Source organism: Podarcis vaucheri (assembly GCF_965113315.1).
Source record: "Podarcis vaucheri genome assembly, chromosome: 5".
Classification (NCBI taxonomy): domain Eukaryota; kingdom Metazoa; phylum Chordata; class Lepidosauria; order Squamata; family Lacertidae; genus Podarcis; species Podarcis vaucheri.
In genome coordinates this window covers 101,741,240-101,763,839 of record NC_138763.1, presented here as the reverse complement: position 1 = coordinate 101,763,839, position 22,600 = coordinate 101,741,240, and the positions used below count along the sequence as shown (strand labels likewise).

The window sequence follows — 22,600 nt, the reverse complement described above, 5'->3', positions numbered from 1 at the left end:
GCAGTTGTTTTGAATGCTGGTGTACACTTGTGAAGAAATCCATGACCTGGACTATGCAAAGCAGATTGAGGGTATATGGGTAAAAATGGCAGGAGAGAGAAACAACAGCAACCTTACTGTGGGAGTCTGCAACAGACCGCCAAGCCAGACTGAAGATTTGGATGATGCTTTACTAGAGCAGATTACCAAACATTCAAAAAGGAGAGATACAGTAGTCATGGGATACTTCAATTGCCCCAATATCTGTTGGAACTCAAACTCTGCGAAGAATGTAAGGGCCAACAAATTCCTCCACGGCCTCGCCAACAATTTCATCTCCCAGAAGGTAGAAGCAGCCTCAAGGGGTTCATCTATCTCTAACCTGGTCCTCACTAACAATGAAGAACTGAGTGTATCTGAAGAAGTGTGCATGCACACGAAAGCTCATACCAAGAACTAACTTAGTTGGTCTTTAAGGTGCTACAGGAAGGAATTTTTTTATTTTGACTATGGCAGACCAACACGGCTACCTATCTGTGAATGAAGAACTGATCAACAAAGTGGAAGTATTTGGAAACTTGGGAGAAAATGATCATGTCTTCCAGGGTTTCATGATACAGAGGCAAGAGACATGCACTCTGGACTTTAAAAAGGCCAATTCCAAAAAGCTTAAGAAGCTACTGGATGAAATTCCATGGTCAGGAATACTCAAAGAGAAGGGAGTCCAAGATGGATGGGAGTCTCTAAAAGCAGAAATAATGAAGACCCAAATGCAACAATTCCAACAAGGAACCAGTGTGGCTGCATAAGAAGCTTACCAATGAGCTGAGAGTTAAGAAATGAAATAAAGGGGAAATAACAAAGGAGGAGTATACATGTGTAGCCAACAGTTGCAGGGGCAATGTCAGGCAAGCTAAAGCTCAGAATGAGCTCAGGCTTGCAAGAGAGGTTAAAAATAAATTTAAAAAAGGTTTATTTGCCTATGTCTAAAGCATGAGGAAAAATAGGTAAGTGGTAGGTCCTCTGCGTGGAGAAGACAGAGAAAAGCTATCATTTATTTATTTATTTCCCGTCCATCTGGCTGGGTTTCCTCAGCCACTCAGGGCAGCTTACAGCATATATGAAAACGTAATAAAAAAATGAAACATTAAATAGATAAACCAATAATTCAGCAATAATAACAATAATAAACAATTTACAGTTTTACCCAAATTAAAATAAACACCAACCCCAACTAAACAATTAACCAAAACTAACCCAACAAAACCTAAACAGGGAGAAGACGGAACTACTCAACACCTACTTTGCCTCTGTCTTCACCCAAAAGTGATAAGAGAATAAATGATGTAAGGAGGGAGCTGCAGTCCAAGATAGGAAAAGAGGTAGTAAGGAAACACCTAGCTACTTTAAATGAATTCAAATCTCCAGGGACTGATGAGCTGCATCCAAGGGTACTAAAGGAGCTTGTGGATGTAATCTCAGAGCCTTTGTCTATGATGTTTGAGAATTATTGGAGAACAGGTGAGGTCCCTGCAGACTTGAGGCAGGCAAATGTTGTCCCCATCTTCAAAAGGGGAGGGGGCAGGGGCAGAAGACCTAGGTAATGGGCCAACATAATTCTGTTTGCATGTCAAATGTGCACAGTGCATGTTTGGTTTTTGAAAAACATGACCTATAGTTTTGAAGTCATTAAGTCTATTACTACTCCTATCCTGGTCAAGTTATAGTTCACTAACCTAAAGAGAAAAAGGATACTGTACTAGTTTTTATACTTTACCAAAATATATTACAATAATGTCAATATTTCATTTGACTGTTATGCTAAATATTTTCTTTTCTTTTCCTTCTGGCTCTCAAGTTTATTAGCACTGTTCATTTTGCAGTTATGATCTTCCATGTTACATTAAAAGTAAATCACCCTTCAGAGCAATTAACTTTACAGATGTTTTCACGGTACACAAAAAGTCAAAACAAACACATTAATCTAATTACACTTTAAGCACCCTGTGCCTTTCACATACTGTCAGAATCAAAGTAGGATTTGTCATATGGGTGCTCACACTATTTCATTACTTGCTGCCATTCTTTTGTCAGTGCAGATCTCTTGAATCTCTAGCCAAACAATGAGACTTGTTTTGTTCTTTAAAAGGCTTCATATTAAAATAACTGTTCATATAAGGGTGTGGGGTGGTTACTGATTAAGGGTATAATACAGTACTAAGCTCCTGCAATTGCCTATTGCCATTTTATTAAATATCAAGGTAAAACAACACAGTGTTCCCCCTTGCATCTGTTAATAAAAATACATGTTCCCCCAAAACACTATTCCCTCGATTCCCGCTTTTGACTGGCCCATCAAATACCACATTGACATAGCAATAACCATTCAGAAGTCTGTGTATAGCAATAACAGAACTAGAATACTTACATTTGCACATGTGGGGGCTGGAAACGTCCCTGGTTAATGTTGTAGAACGTGAATGCCTGTGTCGGGTTTGAGCTGTACTCATCAACTTCAATTATTAGTCTACTGTGCTGATGCCTTCTAGCTGTCATAATGTGCGACTGGGCAAAAGCCATGCTTGCTCTGTTTGAGGATGGTGATGCTTTTTCAGGGGGTCATCTCCACTATCTTCCTATACTGGCTAAAAATATCCATGTTCGTTCCGTACCTCATCATGCACAAGTTTCCCTTCTGAAAACCTAGAAGCAGATTGGGGGGAAATGTAGTTGGCATAAGTGTTTGACAGTTAATCTGCCTGAAATACACTTTATTTAATGTCAGAAGGAGATTTAGGAGAGGAAGATAAATGCTAACAACTTGAACATCTCATTACAAATCTCTCCAACTCAGCAACTTGATGATTTGATGTGTGTGTGTGTGTTTTAGTGAGTGAGTAAGGAGGAAAACAAACTTATCAAAGGACACATGGCACAACATGTTCCAATGGTAAGGACTTTGAATCACAAATCTACTGAACAATGCAGTAATGCTTAGAAATTGCATGTCAGTTTTAATGTTTTGCAAACACAATTATTTAATTTTAATTCCCCCGTAGTCTAAGCGTATTAGTGAAGGTTTATATTATTGCTGCAATCTACTGCATGCCTGTGCGTGAAGAGATTACAACCAAGTGTGTGTTCCAAAGAAATCAGTATAAGGTCTGTTTTCTCCTATGGTTCAATGGCACTCATAAAACCATGAATTATCCAGAGGAATGTTGTAACAGTTATAACTGAACATGCTTTGTTGAATCCAGAAAATGGGTGTCACAAATGTACATTCCTTTAATGATTATTTTTTTTCTCACATAAATATTTTTAAATAATTTTCATGAAATTATTTTTTATGAAGACTGGATCTACCAAACCTAAATTGTGGCTCCCACATCTTTAAAAATACGACAAACAAATAGCACAATACTGACTATCTAAGGTTTGTGCATTTTTGTCTGCTTTTCTATATATTTACTCAAGACTCCACCAAAATAATCCATTTTCAAAACCTGCAGCCTATTGTTTTGCATTGATTATTCACTTCCAGTGTATTTAAAAGTATGTTATTACATAGCCTGAGATCTGTAGGTTGAGATGGAGCATTCACACAATTCTGTAAATGTAAATGAACGTGTCAATGGAAATAATGCTGTTTGTGCACTTTCCCTTTTGCCAAGTTTCCCTTCGTAAAATCAAACTATATGTAAATTTGGTACGTTTTTTTAAAAAAAGTTTAACGGCTTGAGGGGGGATTGCAGAAAACTCTGGAAAAATAAGGCATGAGCACTAGGTCATGTGCAGCTTCCCCTTTGGATTCTAACCATATCATTGGCATCAGTTTGTTTGTTCACTGTATCAGAATTTTATCACCTCCCAAACTAACATATCTTTTAAATAATTTCATCATTCCAGTCTCAAAATCTCATACTTTTCTCTGCAAGCACCAACAGTGGAAACTTACAGTTTCAAACCACAAATGTTTTCATCATCGCACATTCACATTGTCAGTGCTGCACCGCCTGAAAAACAAAAAATTAACAGAATTAATATCACTGGAATGATGGTGATGCCCCTCCAAAATAGCACTGGCCAACCAGGGGGCAGGGGGGGGGGAGTTGACAACCTGATCTGAAGGAAAATCACATCTTCTATTTGAAAGAATAAAAACACCAAAAACTGTGTGAAAAAACGTTCATTGTTTATTTGGACTCAGTTGTAATAAACTGGGAATGGGCAATTTGCTAGCTATATTGAAAACATTATTATAAGTCCAGAAGGCCACATTCAATTTGTGAGACAACAAACCATCATTCATAAAACAGTTTGGAGATGATTATTACTTAAATTATTATCCATGTTTGCTCATAAAATATATATGCTGTAAAAGCAAAATGCATGCTTCGTCGTAAGTGCAATATTTTACTCTTTATAAAATAAGTTGTATCAGCCCAATAACATTTTATTTTCTGCATAAAGAAGGGAAACCCTGTAACACAGAAACAGAACCATAGTCTTCAGAAGAAAACTCAAAAAGGATTGACAACATTGCATATCTTGCGTTTATTTAGCCGATCACATATTTTAAAGACATTTTGAGTTGTTATAGAATGACAATATGATTGTTACTTTAATATAGTAGAAAATAGAACCAATGTGATTATTGTTATATATTTTGTCATTTCTAACCCCTGAGCACACTAATGTATAAAGGCGGTATACAAATTGAAAGTGAAATGAAATGAAATCATGCAATTTATCAACAGAAGCATAGGCAACCATTCCACTTCTGAGAAAAATTCAAAATGCTGATTTTGACATTTAAAAAAGATTTTATGGGTTAGTAAGGTAAAGGTACCCCTGCCCGTACGGGCCAGTCTTGACAGACTCTAGGGTTGTGCGCCCATCTCACTCAAGAGGCCGGGGGCCAGCGCTGTCCGGAGACACTTCCGGGTCACGTGGCCAGCGTGACATCGCTGCTCTGGCGAGCCAGAGCCGCACACGGAAACGCCGTTTACCTTCCCGCTAGTAAGCGGTCCCTATTTATCTACTTGCACCCGAGGGTGCTTTCGAACTGCTAGGTTGGCAGGCGCTGGGACCGAACAACGGGAGCGCACCCCACCGCGGGGATTCGAACCGCCGACCTTTCGATCGGCAAGCCCTAGGCGCTGAGGCTTTTACCCACAGCGCCACCCGCGTCCCTTATGGGTTAGTACCAGAGTGTATATGCTGGTTCCTTAAAGAGTGAGTCAGCATACTTGTGAGAGTTGAGTCAGAGAGTGGATCAGCACAATCTAAATGTTTGTAGCAAGTTTCCTCTAAGCCCCCGCCTCTTGGCTCGAATGCTGGTGTATTGAATGGACACTCTGCACATGCCCCAATATTCAGAAGGCGCCACCAATTTAGCTCATGGGAGAAATCAATGTCTTTTTCCCATCCAAGTGAGAAGCCAGGCAGGAAAGGGCTTTGGAGGGAGGCGTTTTTCCTCCGGAAGACCCCTCCCCACCTCCCCAAATGCCCCTACACTCCAGGAATCTAGTCTGGTTCATTTTAAGCCACAGAGAGGGACAAGCTGCAGGATCAGATCTCTCTGCATCTTTTTTTAAGTGGACCCAAAGAGGAAATGCCCACAACACACCTCAGTGACACTGGAGGTTCCCAAATGAAACTAGCAAGGAAAGGTGAGGCAGCAGTGCAAACAAATTGGGCCGGGACCTAAGAGGTTTGGACGCAGAGCAGACCCTCCCCGTTGTGCGCAGTGTTGCTGAGCAGCTGGTAAATCTGTGCAAATGAGAAGCTGAAGTAGGTTGCTGCTGCTCTCTTTCCCTGGCCAGGAGATGGAAGGAGCAATGAATGAAAAGGTGGGGAAAGATTTGCGTGGGGTTTTTTACAAGGAGGGGGAGGGAAGGCTTGCAACTGGGAATTTGGGACTCTGCATGACAAACGGGACGCGGGTGGCGCTGTGGGTAAAACCTGTGGAATTTGATTGATCTGGCGCGACCCCCGCTAATTGATTTGCGATCCTCAATTAGCTCTTTACTGCCCGGCACACTTCTCCTGCCGCACGCTCTGCTCCGAGCTCTCAGTCACGCCGTAGCAGAGATAACACAGCGGTGTAAAACTGTCACGTAGCTTGGCTTCCAGACAAACACACACAGTCCAGGTTTGTCTATTTACAGCTTTTATTCCAACATTTCTCAGGAATTTCCAGGACTATTTGCAGCCATGACAAAACTGCATCCTTTCCCCACAAAGTACAGAGTGGGACTGGCATGCTCTTCCCAAGCTCCTCCCAAGCTTCCAAAATTGACGTCAGAATGGTGTGGCATCATGGGAAGAACTTAACCCGTTAAGTTCCAACCTCAACACCCCCCCTTGCTGCACCTTCTGACAAGACCCTTTTGAGCTCAACACCTTACCCTTTGCCTTGTGCTCCTTCCCAGCATCTTTCCCTGGCACCTGTTGAACCCTTTCAGCACTTCCAGAATCACACTGTGCGAATTTCGCCCATGCACATGTTGCCTGGTACCTTTCAGGTGGAATGCCCTTTGTTGTGCGACTAGACCTTCTGGGCATAAACTCAGATGTTACCTCTGACTCACTGCCACCAGGAAATGTGTCCTCAGCATCACGGGATTCCCCCTCTGACTTAAAACGTTTTCGAATCCTCTCAATTACACTTACAGGAGAACTGGGCTCGCTTTTGGGTGTTCTCCTAACATCTTGTGGAGAAACTACCGATACCTCCTCCTGTTCCTGACTTTGGTCAGTTGTCTGATCGTCATCATCAGACTCAGCTTCTCCTTCCTCCCCCTCAGAATCTTCCTGTTCTGAATCAGAGAGACACTCTGAAAGAACATCACGCTTGACAGCAGCTTGTGTCTTTTTATCCTGCTCATAGAACTCAGCGTGTTTACCGATCAGTAACTTACTCTGATCACCTGATGGAAATGCAAACCTCCATGCACTCGCTGTTGGCTCATACCCACAGAAGATCATTTTTCGGAACTTGGATCCATCTGGCCCCTGCAAAGCAGCAGGTACCGGCACAGACGCACGTGACCCGAACATACGCAAAAAATGAATCTGGGGTTTCCTGCCATGCAACAAACCAAACGGTGTGTCACCTACCATGGAATTGTAGGTGCGATTCCAGGTGAAGCTTACATACTTGATTGCCTCCAGCCAAAACCTTGGAGGTAACCCAAAATCTTCCAGCAACACCTGTGCAGTTTTAACCAGAGCCTGACACTTCAGCCCTGCCACCCCCCACTGATTGGGTGAAGTCACTGTGTGACGTATCCCTTTCTTGCGAAAGTACTTCTGCAAAGCAGAACCTGTAAACTCAGCTCCTCTGTCACTTGTGACAGCTTGCACTTTGGTGGAAAACCTTTGTTCCACCCCCTCAATCCACCCTTTGATCAGCTGTGCTGCATCATCCTTGGATTTGAGACCATGTATCCAGGAATTCTGCGTAAAATCCTCCTGCATCGTAAGCAGAAACCTTGACCCTCCCAGACTTGGTTCCTTCACAGGACCCAACAGATCTATGTGAATCAGTTCAAAAGGTTTTGTTGTTATCCTCTCCACTTTTGGATAACTGCAACCTTTTACCTTTGCCAGTTTGCATGTTTCACAATTTACAGCATGTCCACATTCTGAGATCTTACAACCTTTGGAAACTTCCTGCAGCACCTGTAGTTCTTCTAGAGAACTATGAGCTGTTCGTGTATGCCAAGCATGTACGCATGAATCATGATTGGGAATTGTAGCACGCAGTGCTTGTGCTTTCTCAACCTTCCCACCACCCTCCAGAGATGTTTTAAGAATGAAGAGATCATTCTGCCCCTTTTTAACCTTGGCAAGCATCCTCCCTCCTTTGGAGATCGTGCACACATCACCCTGAAAACAAACCGTAAATCCCTTTTTCAGTAAATAAGGCACAGATAAAAGACAGTGGTGCATCCCAGGAACAGTACAACACTCCAACGTTTCCTGTAAAATACAAAAATGCAAATTTACAGCATTAGTCATATTTCTTTTCTGTCCATTTGCAAACAGTACAGTTTTCCCGGCAGGAATTGCCGTGCAGTTCCACCTCTCGACAGCAGGTGTCTCTGGAATCAAATTGCGATTAGCTGCAGAGTCAATAACAAAACTTAGCTCTTGGCTTGCCCCACAGCTGTCTTCAGCCAACGCCAGACTAGCCGTGATCTGATAAATCTCCTCACGTTGTTTTCCACGTCCTTCTCTTGCGTTCCCACGCTGGCCTCCTCTTCCAGACTGGTTCCCATGGAAACCCGACTGATTCCCATGGAAGGTGTCCTTGAAGCCTTCCTGTGCAGCTGCTCTCGCTTTCTGTGGGCAGTCTCTTTTGAAATGACTGTGAGATCCACACACGTAGCACCGACGAACTCCAGTGGAAAAACACTGCCTGGTGCTCCTCCCAGCTGGCCTCCTTCTCCTTCTTCCGGAAAAGCACTCCTTGCCAGCTCCGCCCCCCCTGAACTGCCGCTCCATTCCAGCAGATTCAGTGGAAAACTTTTCAAACTTGCCTTTGGAACTTTCCGCCCCCCCGACTTGCTCACTAGCACTCCTTGAGGCTAAATCATCAGGAACAGGGGCTCCAGCCATCTCTAGGCTTTCAGCTTCCATCTGCCCTAGGCCTCCTGCTGAGCCTTCACACAGACGTTTCAGCACACTCCAGGCCTCACACGCAGATTCAATGCTTTCCAGGTGATGTTGCAAATTAGCATGAACACCTGCTCTCAACATGCAGACCTCAGCTCTCATAGCTTTCTCCCTCTGCATTTTCTCCTCCAGAGAAACAGACTTCAGCTTTCCTGCATCTCTGTCCACCAGTTGCACTGGTTCCCTCTGGGAAATGTCCCAAACTTCCGTGGCTATGAACCACGCTCTCACCCATCTTGCCCAGGTATTCCACGCTTGGGCGGTGAGTTCCTCAAGCTGTTCAAACGGAGCTTGAATCACCTCCTGGCCATCTGCCATGTTCTCCCGTTCTCCCAAGGGGCCCCAAGCTGTACTTACAAAAGCACCAGCTCCTCTGGCGTGGAGAAACGATTCTTGGCAACACAGGCACCTTTTTGCGTCTTTCAGCTTGCTTGCTTGCTTGCCTCCGCCTCCTGCCGTGCGTCTCTGCTCGACACCGCAGATTTCACAGCTCCCGGCAGCTCTCCCGTGACGGTTTTACGATAGGTGATTTAGGTTACCCATAACCTGTGGAATTTGATTGATCTGGCGCGACCCCCGCTAATTGATTTGCGATCCTCAATTAGCTCTTTACTGCCCGGCACACTTCTCCTGCCGCACGCTCTGCTCCGAGCTCTCAGTCACGCCGTAGCAGAGATAACACAGCGGTGTAAAACTGTCACGTAGCTTGGCTTCCAGACAAACACACACAGTCCAGGTTTGTCTATTTACAGCTTTTATTCCAACATTTCTCAGGAATTTCCAGGACTATTTGCAGCCATGACAAAACTGCATCCTTTCCCCACAAAGTACAGAGTGGGACTGGCATGCTCTTCCCAAGCTCCTCCCAAGCTTCCAAAATTGACGTCAGAATGGTGTGGCATCATGGGAAGAACTTAACCCGTTAAGTTCCAACCTCAACAAAACCTCAGCGCCTAGGACTTGCCGACTGCATGGTCGGCAGTTCGAATCCCCGCAGCGGGGTGCGCTCCCGTTGCTCGGTCCCAGCGCCTGCCAACCTAGCAGTTCGAAAGCACCCCCGGGTGCAAGTAGATAAATAGGGACCGCTTTATAGCGGGAAGGTAAACGGCGTTCCGTGTGCTGCTCTGGTGCCGGTTCGCCGGAGCAGCTTCGTCACGCTGGCCACGTGACCCGGAAGTGTCTGCGGACAGCGCTGGCTCCCGGCCTATAGAGTGAGATGAGCGCACAACCCTAGAGTCAGACACAACTGGCCCGTACGGGCAGGGGTACCTTTACCTTTACCTTATAACAAAGTGAGAGGCCATGACAGCTTAAGGGTTTTCATGAAGGTCCTACCTAGTATTTTTGTGGCAATTGAAAACTATGAAGATGGAGGTTTTGGTATTAAGCATAGCACAATTAGCACTTAGCACTTTTGAGGGAAATTCCCATGAAATGGGCTTAACAGCCCCAGGTTGTGATACTTTCTGATCCAAAAATAGACAATCATAATTTGTTTTGTTAATGTTTTTAAGATATGCAAAATGAGAAGGTTTGTAGCTATTTACCTAATTTATAAGCAGCTTAGTCAAGTGTCTAAAACTAGATGCAAGTTAAACGTCTTGCTGGATTGGAGAAGATTTGCCATATGTTATTCTGTTGTATCAAAAGACAATTGCAGTTTCTGCCCTCTGCTCAAGGAGAACATAGTTGTAAGAGCCCACATTTGTAGACAGCTTGCAAGTGGAGGGATCTGCAATCCTGTTGGTCTAAACCAGGGGTCAGCAAACTTTTTCAGCAGAGGGCTGGTCCACTGCCCCTCAGACCATGTCGTGGGCCGGACTATATTTTGAAGGGGGAAAAATGAACGCATTCCTATGCCCCACAAATAACCCAGAGATGCATTTTAAATAAAGGGACACATTCTACTCATGTAAAAACACGCGAATTCCCGGACCGTCCGCGGGCCAGATTTAGGTGATTGGGCCGCATCCTGCCCCCGGGCCTTAGTTTGCCTACCCATGGTCTAAACCTTCCTCTCTGACATTTTTGCCAAAGCACAATAGTAGGCTCACAGGGTTGTAGTTAAAGAAGTCATTCCAGTCACACAGAGACTTCTGCTTCTGCGATAAAACTGACCCTTCCTCAACTGACCCTTCCTCAACTGACCCTTCCTCAACTGACCCTTCCTCTCCTCACTCCATGCACACTCCAGATATGTTCTGAGTTTTCCCCCAACCCTCTAGAGAACTTTTGGAGGGCACAGAGGGAGAAGGGGAGAGGAGAGTGTTGTGGCGGAAGAAGTACTTGCACTAACAGGATCACTGGATACAACCCACACAGTCTGTCTTCTTTCAAGACTCTGCGCTCCTTTCCACAAATCATGAATACTGTAAAGTTTTGTTTGAGATACATTTAATAATAAAAAGAACGAGCAAATCCCCTGTACATGGAACTCTGACGTGTGGAGGGATAAATGGAGCACTGGATGCCTCAAGAGGCAAGGAAAACCTCAAGCAACCAGTGGCATTGTGAGGGGATGCTCTGAGAGCTTCCACATCTTGCTTTCTGCACTAGAAGGACTAATACAACTATCTGTGGCATGTAAAATCAGCTGTAGTTTTTAGCCTGGTGTGACCTTTCAGAGGCAATACATTATTATTTTATGCACCTTAATAAAGAAATCTCATTCTATGAGATGAATAGGTGTTTATAGGACTTTGGATTTTTGCTTTTTTTGCTGAAGAATATTTACTCTTCACTCTAACATATTCCATCATTGTTGACATGTCTACAAAAAGTAATTCCATCTTTTGCATTTTGCCATTTTTCAATCACATTTTAGTTGCTCTTTTTATTTACAGATAGGGCAATATTTCTCTGAACTCTTTCTTCCTGATTTCCATTTTTCTAACTCTTTGCTTCTGCTTTCATAATCTCTCTCTTTCCACTATCTACTGTTCCCTGTTCAACTTTTGCTATACCTATACAGTGTATTTCACAAACCCCAGAGATACACCCCCATAGTGATTATCTCTTATAAATGCAATCTAATATTGAAACAAAAACCTGCTCACATACAGCATAATATTTATAATGAAGGTTGGAAATACATAAAAATAACAAGAGAGAACATGGAATTTAAGCAGTTAAAGTGTGGAGAAGACAAGTGCATTTTCATATGATATTTGCAAATCTATAACATGCTGATGATGCAAGGATAAATTGAATGTTAGGGGGAGATAGGAATGAACTGATATCCAGTGGGAAAAGATGGTATAATCAGATGAGTATTTCATAAAATTATTAATCATACAAGGGCTAAGCTACATACGCACCAGAGATGTCTGAATGCACCTTTGTCTTTTTACATTTTCTTCATCCAGAAATGCTGGAGGCCTAATCTAACCAGTACTACAGAGGGAGCAGATTTACCACCATCCCTCCCTGAGGCTATTTGGAAATAAGACACATATATGGTTTTCCTAGCAGTAGAGGCAGATTTCCGGCAGCACGAATGGTTCCCCAACACAGAGTGCAGGGGGCAAGGGGGCACCTCCTGGCTTCCTTTCAAAAGTCTAGGAAGCGCTGGGCTTTGGGAAGGAGGTGTGACAGGAACCTAGAGTCCCCCCTCCCTCCCCCGACTCCTTCCCAAAGCCTAGTTAGCACTTGCCCAACTTTGGGAAGGCAGCGGGATGTCAAATGTTGGCATCACACAGAGGGCCATATTACCAAGGTCCGCCTCTGCTAGCAGGCCAAAACGGGGGGGGGGGGGCTGACCTTTTTGGGCGTGGAAGGGTTAAATTCTCAATTCTCTTGTGCTGCAGTCCCTGTACATATTGGAACTCTCCAGACAATTTAAAAAGTGTGTGTGAGAGAGATGGAGGAGCACCTGATAGCTCATCTGCTTCTGAGTAAGATAGGCAGGTTTCTACCTTCTGAAGCCTGTTCACAGTTCATCTGTGTGTGCTTCTCAGTGCTCCTCTACATGGCCTGTATACTGAACCTCACATAGATTTGCTTACATGAAGCTTACATGGTGAGCCACTTCCCATTAACTCTTCATTCATCCTACACTTTCCTGTGCATTTCTCTGTGACTTCCCTAACTGCAGGAAGTCTGCATTTATATATATATGTTGATTTGCTCCACTCAGGTGCCCTAGCATTATAACCCACTTTGATTGTGCAAACCTAAATTTGCACAAACCTAAATTATTGGTAAGCACTTGAGCCCCTCCAACAGTCTGGAGGCACTTTTATGCATGCAAATTCCTGCACATGGAGGAAGCACTACCCCCTTCACCTCAGTTGTAATCCTCATTCTCTTGCTTGACAACAGAGAATACCTATACAATGAAGCACTTTGCTAGAACTGCTGCTTGCAGAGTTCCAATTAGTTCCTCACTCAAACATAGGCACATCACTTCTTTTTCCTCAACGGCAGTGACACTCCCAGGAACCCAGCATCTAGGACCACCTCTGCCTTCAGGAGTGAAGGAGGTAACAGAGGTTAAAAGCATATGCTTGGGATTTCTATTACCTAATCCAGAGGTTTCCAACCTTTTTGGGTCCATGGGTCCATTGGCCAACTACATTCTTTCTGCGGCACCCATGTGGGGCTCAGGAGCCCAGTCAGGTCACCCTTGCCTGCAGAGCTGGAAGCCTCTCACCCTTTTTCAAACACCCTCCCTTGTGAAGTGTTCCCTCTCTGAGCTGCCCCAAAGAGAGGTGCCTCCTCACACTGCCCCACAGGGGCCTGGGACTTGTCGTCTGTCCATTCCCAACAACGAGGGCTGGCAGACTGGTAGGCTGGGCTCCCTCACCCACTTGCTTGCTTACTCCAAGGATGCCTCAGCTCCTGGAAACCAGCACCCCCTGGCCAGCCCCAGAGACACCATTCACATGGGGAGCTTATAGCCAGGGCTGCTGCAACACACAGCTGTGCAAGCCTAGGGGAGGCAGAGATGCAAGAGGGCATCAGAGGGAGGGAGGGAAGGAAAGAGGGACAGAGACCAGTGTTGCCCATGTCACCCCTGACCATTATTCAAGGCACCCCAGAGTGCCAAGGCACACTGGTTGAAAACCACTGACCTAATCAGTAACTTTCCACCAATTTATGGAACTGACATCAATACTAGTATGAACTGACATTTAGGCATCTGCAGTCTGAAGTCAATGATGTGCGTAAATACTGGCAGAACTGAGAACCCTGAAATAACGGTCTTAGTTGAAAATGTAAATGAATGAACCTTTTTCAAAAGTGTAATTTTAAGTTGAAACTGTGCCTAGCATGGAAATATGCACTTACAAGCCAACTCATTAAAATTTGACTGCATTATATATCTGCCATTACTGTCAATGGGAGTTAAACAAGCATCTTGAAAGGAGAACCAAATCCTTTGGGACACTTTAAACTGCAATCTATAGTGATTTCTCACTTTCTCTCTCCACTCCCATAACTTTCTTGAAGACAGCACAATTATGGATTAGTATTCAAAACCCAAAAACCGAAGCCTATTTCTAACTAGAAGTAAACATGAAACATTTTTAAACCACTTTGGTTTTTGAGCAGTTTATTTATATAATGGTCAATTACAACTAAGTGCACTTCCAGATTTGTAGGACTAGTCACTAAATGGCAAGAGGCTATTAGGCAGAAAATCTCCTGAGTGTCCCGCATCCATACTTGCAAGAAGGAACAAGTCTGTGATTGCCTGGGTCAGTGGAGCCTGTTGCAGATCAGTTGCAGATCAGCTAAAATGATATTGCAGCAGTGACCAGTTCAACCACAAAGTAAAACTGAGGAAACTGAGGAAAAATTAAATGGGCTTGCAGAGAACTAGGCACTGAGAGTGCAGGGGACAGGACAGAAATTCAGAGAGGCCAAAGGACCACAAGACAAACACAAGTACCAAAGAGAGATTTATATAAGTGTTTATATGCTAATGCTAGATGTCTCCAAGCGGGAGTGCTTTGTCTTGGAGGATGGCATTGATATAGTATGCATAATAGAAACCTGGTGGAATGGAAAGAACCAGTGGGGCGTTGTTATCTCTGGATATAAAGTCTACAGGAAGCAAAAAGAAGGGTGTACCTAAGGTTGTGTCGCTCTGAACATCACAGACAGCATTGAATCCTGCTAGCTAGAAATCCCAAAAGTGACAAATACTTCTATAGAATCATTGTGGGTGGTGATACTGGGCCCCAGGGGTCCAGGGAGATCTTGAGATGAATAATGAAATCAAGCATCAAAAGAGGACACATTGTAGTAATGAGTGGCTGAAACTACCCTCACACAGACTGGCTGCATATGTGCTCCAGTCATGACAAGGAAGTAAAATTTCTAGAGACCTTAAATGACTGTAGCCTAGAACAGTTGGTGGTGGAACCAACCAGAGGGGTGGCAACCTTGGACCTAATTTGGAGAGGCACCCAGCACCTGATGTGAGATGTATGTGTTGTTGAGCCATTTGGGAGCAGTGACCATGGTGCTATTAAATTAAATATACAATTGCTAAGAATATCCAACACACTGCATTTGATTTCAAAAGAGGAAACTTCCCCCAAATGAAGAGAAAGTTGGTAAAAAGGAAGTTGAAAGGCAAAGTCAAGAGGGTCAAAGCACTTCAAAATATTTGCGAGTTGTTTAAAAACAGAGTATTAGAAACTCAACTGGGGTGTATACTGCAGATCAAGAAAGGTACCATGAGGGTCAAGAGAACACCAGTGTGGTTAATGAGCAGAGTCATAGAGTTGGAAGGGACCCCAAGGGTCATCTAGTCCAACCCCCTGCAATGCAGGAATCACAGCTAAAGCGTCCATGACAGATGGCCATCCAAGCTCTGCTTAAAAACCTCCAAGGAAGGACAGTCAAAGCAGCTTTTAGAGGCTTTCTTCAAAAAACTGAAGGCTTGTCCCAAAAAAGGAAACAAGAACACAAACGTGGGGTGGGGAGGTGCAAGCAGACAGTAAGGAATGCTAAAATAGAATTTGAAAAACACATGGCTAAAATGTTAAGTCCAACAACAGGAAGTCCTTTGAATATATTAATAGCAGGAAGTAGCAAGGAGACAGTTGGACCCTTGAATGATAAAGGAGTCAAAGGAGTGCTAAAGAATGATAGGGGTTGAGGAGAAGCTGAATGAATACCTTGCATCTGTCTTCATGACAGAAGATATAGGGCAGGTCCCTGTGCCTGAACTAACCTTTGTAGGAGGTATGTTTGTAAAACTAAGGGAGATAGTGGTGATGAGAGATGAGGTTCTAGGACAAATAAACAAAATAAATACGGAGAAATCACTGGGTCCAGATGGAATCCAACTGAGAGTTCTCATGTGAAAATGCTGATCTTCTAACAAAAATATGTAACTTGTCTCTCAGAGCAGCATCCATACCCAAGGACTAGAAAGTAGCCAAGGCAACATGTTTTTTAAAACATAGATCCAGCAGAGATCCTGCAAATTACAGGCTGGTTAGCTGAATGCCCCCAGAAAACTGGTGGAAAGTATTGTTAAAGATAAAATAACCAAGCACACTGGGGAACAAACCTTACTGAAGCAGAGCCGGCATAGCTTCTGCCAATGGAAGGTTTGTCTCATAAACCTGATAAAGTTCTTTGAAAGTGTCAACAAGTGTACAGATAGAGGTGATCCAGCTGACATAGTGTACTTGGACTTTCGAAAAGCTTTGGACAAAATATCCCACCAAAGACTCCTGAGCAGGTTTAGCAGTCACTGAATACAAGGATAGGTCCTCTTGTGGATCAGGAATTGGTTAAGAAATGCATAACCAAAAAAGAGGACAAACAAGGACACATTACCATAAACTCTGCAGATGCTGATTTAAATGTATAGATGCAAATTCAGACTCAACGACTAGAAACACATCTCATCATAGATGATCAGGTTCCTTGTGAGTCTTCTCAGTCTACTGCCCAGGTATTGTTGAAGAGCCATCCAGTTGGTGTTGGTAAGCCCCCTTCTCTATTGGAGTTGGGCAAAGTCCTTCAAATAGAGAACTGTCCGCTATTAAAGAAGACACATGGACAGACATCCTGGTCCCTTTCCTCAAAGCTCTCTTCCCTTGCATGTTTCCTTAACATCCCGTGCCTTAATTTTCTCTGTTAACATTTCTGTGGCACCATCACTTGTCTCTAGGAGTAATTTAATGAAGAGTAGCCTCACCTCCCTGTCTTCTCACTTCTCATTTCTGATCCTTCATATGCTAACATCTCTCCTTATTTTTCCTTATGAAGCATTCCCTTCCCCTACTTCTGTTTTGCTTTCTCCCCAGGAAATTCCATTTGAGTGCAGCATGTATGAACACCTGTGACTGTACATAAATTGTCACCCACTCTTATCCAAGTCCTTGTCTAACATATATATAGGATAGGAACAATCTATCTTCATTTTATATCTGTAAAATGAGACGGGCTCCAAATCTAATTAAGTCCATAAATAAAGAATTGTAGACAAGAAGGATAACATTTTCTTGGTAAGTTCTTATAAATCAGACTAATTCCATGCAAAATGTAAGAGGAAAACAAAGGAACTGTTCATTTACAGGAAAATTAGGACTCACAGTCAAAGACTAATTATATTTGTCAGTGTTCTGCATCAAAATGACACCTGACCATCTATTTATTTAATGACTCCAAATCCAGATATTAAATGTTTTTCCATGATTTACTTTCTACAATGATCAAATTGTGATATAGTAAAAATGGTTTTCCTTTACCGTGCTAGACTTTTTAAATTTGTTACAACTCAAAATGTAGCCTGATTTTAAGAACAATTCATTTGCTTGCTGCCGGTTAATTACCTAAGGAATTTAACAGGATTTTTTTTTTTTTAAAAAAGAAAACATTCACTCTTTAATTAGTTTCTAAAACTAATGGAGAAAAATGATTCTTATGTTACATTAGGCATTTTATTTAAAAGCATTTATAAAGGGAAGTTTAAACAAAAAATGAATGATGCTGTTGCATGTATGCCTTGTGTGAAACAAGAAATGATGCAGTTTTCCAGAAATCTGTTCACAAATCTTTGTTGCAAAAGCAACAAATAATCCTTTGGCACCTGACAAGGTGGGCTGTAGTCAAAAAAAGTTTAAGCCATTATTATTATTATTATTATTATTATTATTATTATTATTATTATCATTATTATTATTATTATTATTATTATTATTATTATTATAGCATTTAAAGTGCTACAGGTCTCTTAGTTTTCAATCAATCAGAAAGAAACATAGGTATATGTTATAACCTATAATTTTAAAAAATCTTCATCCTCTCCTTAATAATCAAACAATACCAATGAGTTAAAGTGCAAATCATTTAGGTTGCAATTCTACACATTAGAGTACCCCCCCCCCCAGAACAGAAAAAAAGGTTTGTAAGGCCTTTGGACAGGAGCTTTATAATTTTTGAACAATGAACTTTTACACTGTTGGTATTAGTTAAATGTGAAATAGTGGAATTTAAAATAGTAAAAATGCAGTAATTTCATCTGCTGTCTGGCTTGATACTATCACTAGAAACTAAGTCAGTGTTTTTTGTGACCAATTCGTTTAAGGATTTTATGTTTAGAAAATTCAGGCAAAAATATTCACCTATGAATAAATTCATAGTGAATTTGTTTTCTGTTTTTCTTTTTATTATGTATTTTGTTGTATGTATTTTGTGAACTTCCCTGAGATCAATGGATGAAGAGCAATATACAAATTTAATAAATAAATTAAACAAAAACGAAAGTTAATAGCACTCCTAGCAAAAAAGAAGAAAAAGTGCCTTCTACTTTCAGTGGAAAGGAACATCCAAACGTAAAAACCTAGCTTGCAGCTTCCAAATGCCTTGTGACACTCAAGTCTCACGTTTTTTCAGCCCCATAGTCCCCACACAAATAAATCCCAGAGCACTCCAATCCCACCCCTACACACCAATTCTGGATCCAAATCTGTCCCCCTTTGCTGTCTTCGGTCACTGACCCCTTATAACCCTTACCACACTATTAACACACCCCTTAACACACCTCCACAACACACAGTACTGCCTTTCTGTTTTCTAAAGTAAGGCACCAATGGATCTGACATGGCTCTCCATATCATTTCTAGAAGGGTTCTACTTCAGGCAGGTTATTCATCACTATTTCTAATGTATAACCTAAATCTCTTAACCCATCGTTTAATCAATTTACTCGTTATCTATCTTCTGTGGGCAGGTGTAGGGAGGGGGGAAACAGCTTAAAGCTGCCAAGCATAGTGCCACCTTTTTTTCCTTCTTCTCTCCTATACACCTAATGTAAGGACAAAGAGAGAGTAGAAGGACTTCATTACTAGGGGTGGATGGTTTTACACTCAAATTTTCATTAACATGTTTATGATGCAGAAAGGAAGTACTGTATTCCACATCCTCAATCAACCAACTCCTTCCAAATCCAAACTGAAAATGGTGACATATTTACTATGATGCCAGCATAGTAGGCAAGGTTTTCAAGGGAAGGTGATCTTATACTGAAAATGGCCTTCCATTGCAAGACTGTTAGAACAAGATTTGGCAACAAATTTCACATGCGGTATTATCATCAAATTAAGTAATTAAACTGCAGATGATTGTGGTAATGGTTAATTGTTATGCTTCAAGTAAGCCACCAGACATAAGATCTTACAAAACACGCGATCAGTAGGACCCTTTCCAGGCACATCACAATCTAAACAAGGATGACACGGGTATTCATGTATTCTATTATAAAAAGTAATTAGCTCTCCCTTGTGAATAGCAACATCCCCTGGAAGTTTTTGCCTCATCTACTAAAGATGGTCGGACTGAAATTGTTTAGGTAAAACAATGCAAATGAGGTCTGTGAACTTCCTGGACTGTCTGAAGTGAACAATTATTTCCATAACTTCTGTGAGTATTATTTGTTATACTGCAACATAAAGGTTGTTCAACAAAACCATAATATGCTGCTTCTCATAAGTGGCCCAGAAACTTAAGCCGTGTACACACAATACATTTAAAGCATGCCCCTCCCTCCCCCAATTATCATGGGAACTGTAGTCTGTTAAGGGCCCTGGGAATTGTAACTACGGGTAAACCAGTTTCCAGGATATACAACCCCGATATTTATAGATGATAGGAGGACTGTAACAACTATTGGCAATCTTTACACTGAGATCAATAACACCTCCAACATAACAAACAGATGTAAACTATAGAAATAAACATAAACACTACTATAAATGAACAAGCTACAGATTTTACCTTTAAGATTGGATCACATTATTATTGTAAAACTGAATTCCTAATTCAGAAAAGCAGCTAAAGGTATTGGTATCAATTGTGAGATAGATTCCTCAGTCACACTAGATAGAACATTACTTACAAGATGTCAAAAATCCTAGCAGTCATATCACTTCCTAAACCTTAAGAGGGAGAAAAGGAGTGTGTGTTCATAAATATGCACTGCGCTAACTTATATATGCATACAATATACATTCCCTGCAGGTAGAAATTTTAAGGTTGCAATTTAATAAAAATTGCCTATCATGTGAGATAATGAAATAAACCTTGAGATGACAGTTTAAACATATCATTACGACTCCATGGCTAAATTACAGCCTAGCATATACCAGCTTTTTGCCATACTTAACAGCATATGGGATCACACTTAATAAGATTTCAAGAAAATACATTTATTAAGGCGAAAGCATTTTAAACACAGTATGAATTTAAGTGTCCAATTTTACATGTCCAAAAACATTAAACTATTGTTATTACTGTTGTTATTATTGTTTTTGTTTTTCCAGGTCCATTACATCCTACTGTTCTCTTTCAGATTCTTATACTCCAATATAGTTTCTCCAGTATTTTTCCCAAAGGAATTATCAATGGCCTGCTACCTTGAACATACCGGTACATACATACATACATACATATCACTGTGCTTTACTAGAAGGAACTTTCAAAATTTAATACCCTCAATTTCATTGACAGATGTGCGGGAACAATAGTCTGTTACACCATGGGCTAGTGACTTTTGCTACATCCAACATTAACTAACATACTGGGACATAACAATTATGCTTCAAGCAGACACCAGTGCTTCTGCAGGGTGAAGGCAATGAATTCACTTACTGACCCCAAACAGAAAAACAGTGCTTTAGGTTACTAGCCACTGACATGACTTCAATTTTTGTTTTATTACTACCACTGACAAAGTAAAATGTAGGGCAGAGGACACAAGTTGTCCAGTAGAAATCCATTGAGCGGTGCTCTAACCCAAACTCCAAGCCCCCAACGCAGCTGAAGTTAGTCCTGTGGCAGAGAGCGCCACGCAATTCAATGGCATTTACTTCTGAGCAAACAGGACTTGACCTGCGAACCCCCTTGAATGACATTTAACTTCTCGCGTTGGGGTCAGGAGGATACAGAGGCTAACCTTACGCACATTTTACCCGGAAGAAACACTTGAGGATTTCATTGAGCATCCCTAATAAGCCTTGCCGGGGCTGCAGGATGATCCGGGTTGGAGCCGGTTCCCAAGGAATTATTTAAACATTTCCAATTTTATTACTATTATTAAAGGGGGAAGAAAAAGCCAAGCATGTGCGCAGGAACGAAAAAGTGCCGGGTTTGGAGGGAGCATGGGCTTCCGAGGATTTAGGGACCGCTTTGCAGAGCGACCCGCGGACCAGATGCAGGAGGCTCTTAAGAAATTGGGGGATGGAGGAGGAGGAGGAGGAGATGCTCCGGGGAAGAGCCGAGCGGCGGAGGAAGAGCGGCCGGAGCGCGGCGGAGGGACGGGGGAGCCCGCCCGGCCGAGGTCGGCGTCCTGCAGCCGCCCAGCCCGGCAACGCCTCCTTCGCCCGGAGGAGCCTCCGCGGGACCTCGGCAAACTCCGGACTAACTTCCCTGCTTGGCGGATGGGGAGGGGGAGACCCCCGCCGCCCCGTCTCCCGCCCCGCTTTGTTCGGAGCCCCGAAGCAGCCGGGAAGAAGGATCTAGAAGCGGAAGGCGGGAGCCGCAGACACGCGAACACGCGCGCACACGAGCCGGGGAGGGAGACGCGTGACAGGCAGAGCGCGGCGGGTCCCTTACCTTCTTCCGAGACGAGGAACCTGGGAAAGCAACAAAGCCCGCGAAAGCCCTCGGCGGGGAGGAAGGGGAAGGGGGAGAGGCGCCCAGGGGCTTCCCAGGAGCAGCCGCCGCCGCCGCCGCCGCGCTCTCGCTCGCTGCCTCTCTCGCCCGCCTCGCCCGCGTGAGGGAAGCGGCCCCCATCGCGGCTTCGGCGGGGCGGGCGGGAGAACCGCCTCCCCGGCAGGCAGGCAGGCAGGCAGAGGCAGGCCGGCCCTCCTCCTCCTCCTCCTCCTTGGGCAGGGGGTGCCCGCCTCGCCCCCCCCCCCGCGCCAATGGCAGGGGGGCTCCCTCAGCGCCGCCTCTCTCTCTGTCCCGCCAAGGCGTCGCCTCCCTCCCTTCGCCGCTTCACCGCCTCGCTCGCTCTCCCGCCAAGACTCACTTCTCCTCACGGAGCCCGGCTCTGCCTCTCGCTCCTCTTCCTCCTCCTCCTCCTCCTCCTCCTCCTTTTAAAGCGCGCAGCCATCTCTGGCAATGGGGCTCCCGGTCTCCCCTCCCCCTTCGCCCCCACCTCTTCCTGGGGGGCCCGGGCGCCTCACCGCCCCCGAGAGAGAGAGCCCGGCTCAGCCCCCTCAGAGACGCGCCTCCGGGCGCCTCCTGCCCTCGCTCGCTCGCTCCCCGGCCTGAGGAGACAGAGCGGAGGGGGGACGACGGCGCAGTGGGGGCCGCCCTCGCCCACCGACCCCCTCTGGGTCGCCGTCTCCTCAGCCACAGGCGGGGGGGGGGCGGAGCGGTGTGAGGGATTCGGCCGGCCGCACGTGTGGAAAGGACCTTGGGGTCTGAGGTCTGACCCTCGGGGGCCCTCCCTGCCCTATAAGTC

At 43.8% G+C, this 22,600-nt stretch overlaps 1 protein-coding gene across 3 annotated transcripts in view; it reads right to left on the bottom strand.

Moving 5' to 3' along the window:
* Positions 1–22,296, bottom strand: part of MPPED1 (metallophosphoesterase domain containing 1) — a 91,010-nt gene extending 68,714 nt beyond the window's left edge. The window contains exons 1-3 of one of the 3 annotated variants that reach the window (XM_082223303.1): positions 22,163–22,296; positions 3,938–3,995; positions 2,408–2,682 (exon numbers count right to left, since the gene is read on the bottom strand). In XM_082223303.1, the coding sequence (XP_082079429.1) occupies positions 2,408–2,559 (152 nt within the window). In that variant the 5' untranslated portion in view covers positions 2,560–2,682; positions 3,938–3,995; positions 22,163–22,296. Of the gene's footprint in view, positions 1–2,407; positions 2,683–3,937; positions 3,996–19,908; positions 20,070–21,744; positions 21,980–22,162 lie in introns of those variants that run through there. The other 2 variants (XM_082223304.1, XM_082223305.1) reach the window with 2 other exon arrangements.
* Between the last annotated feature and the right edge of the window lie 304 nt (positions 22,297–22,600).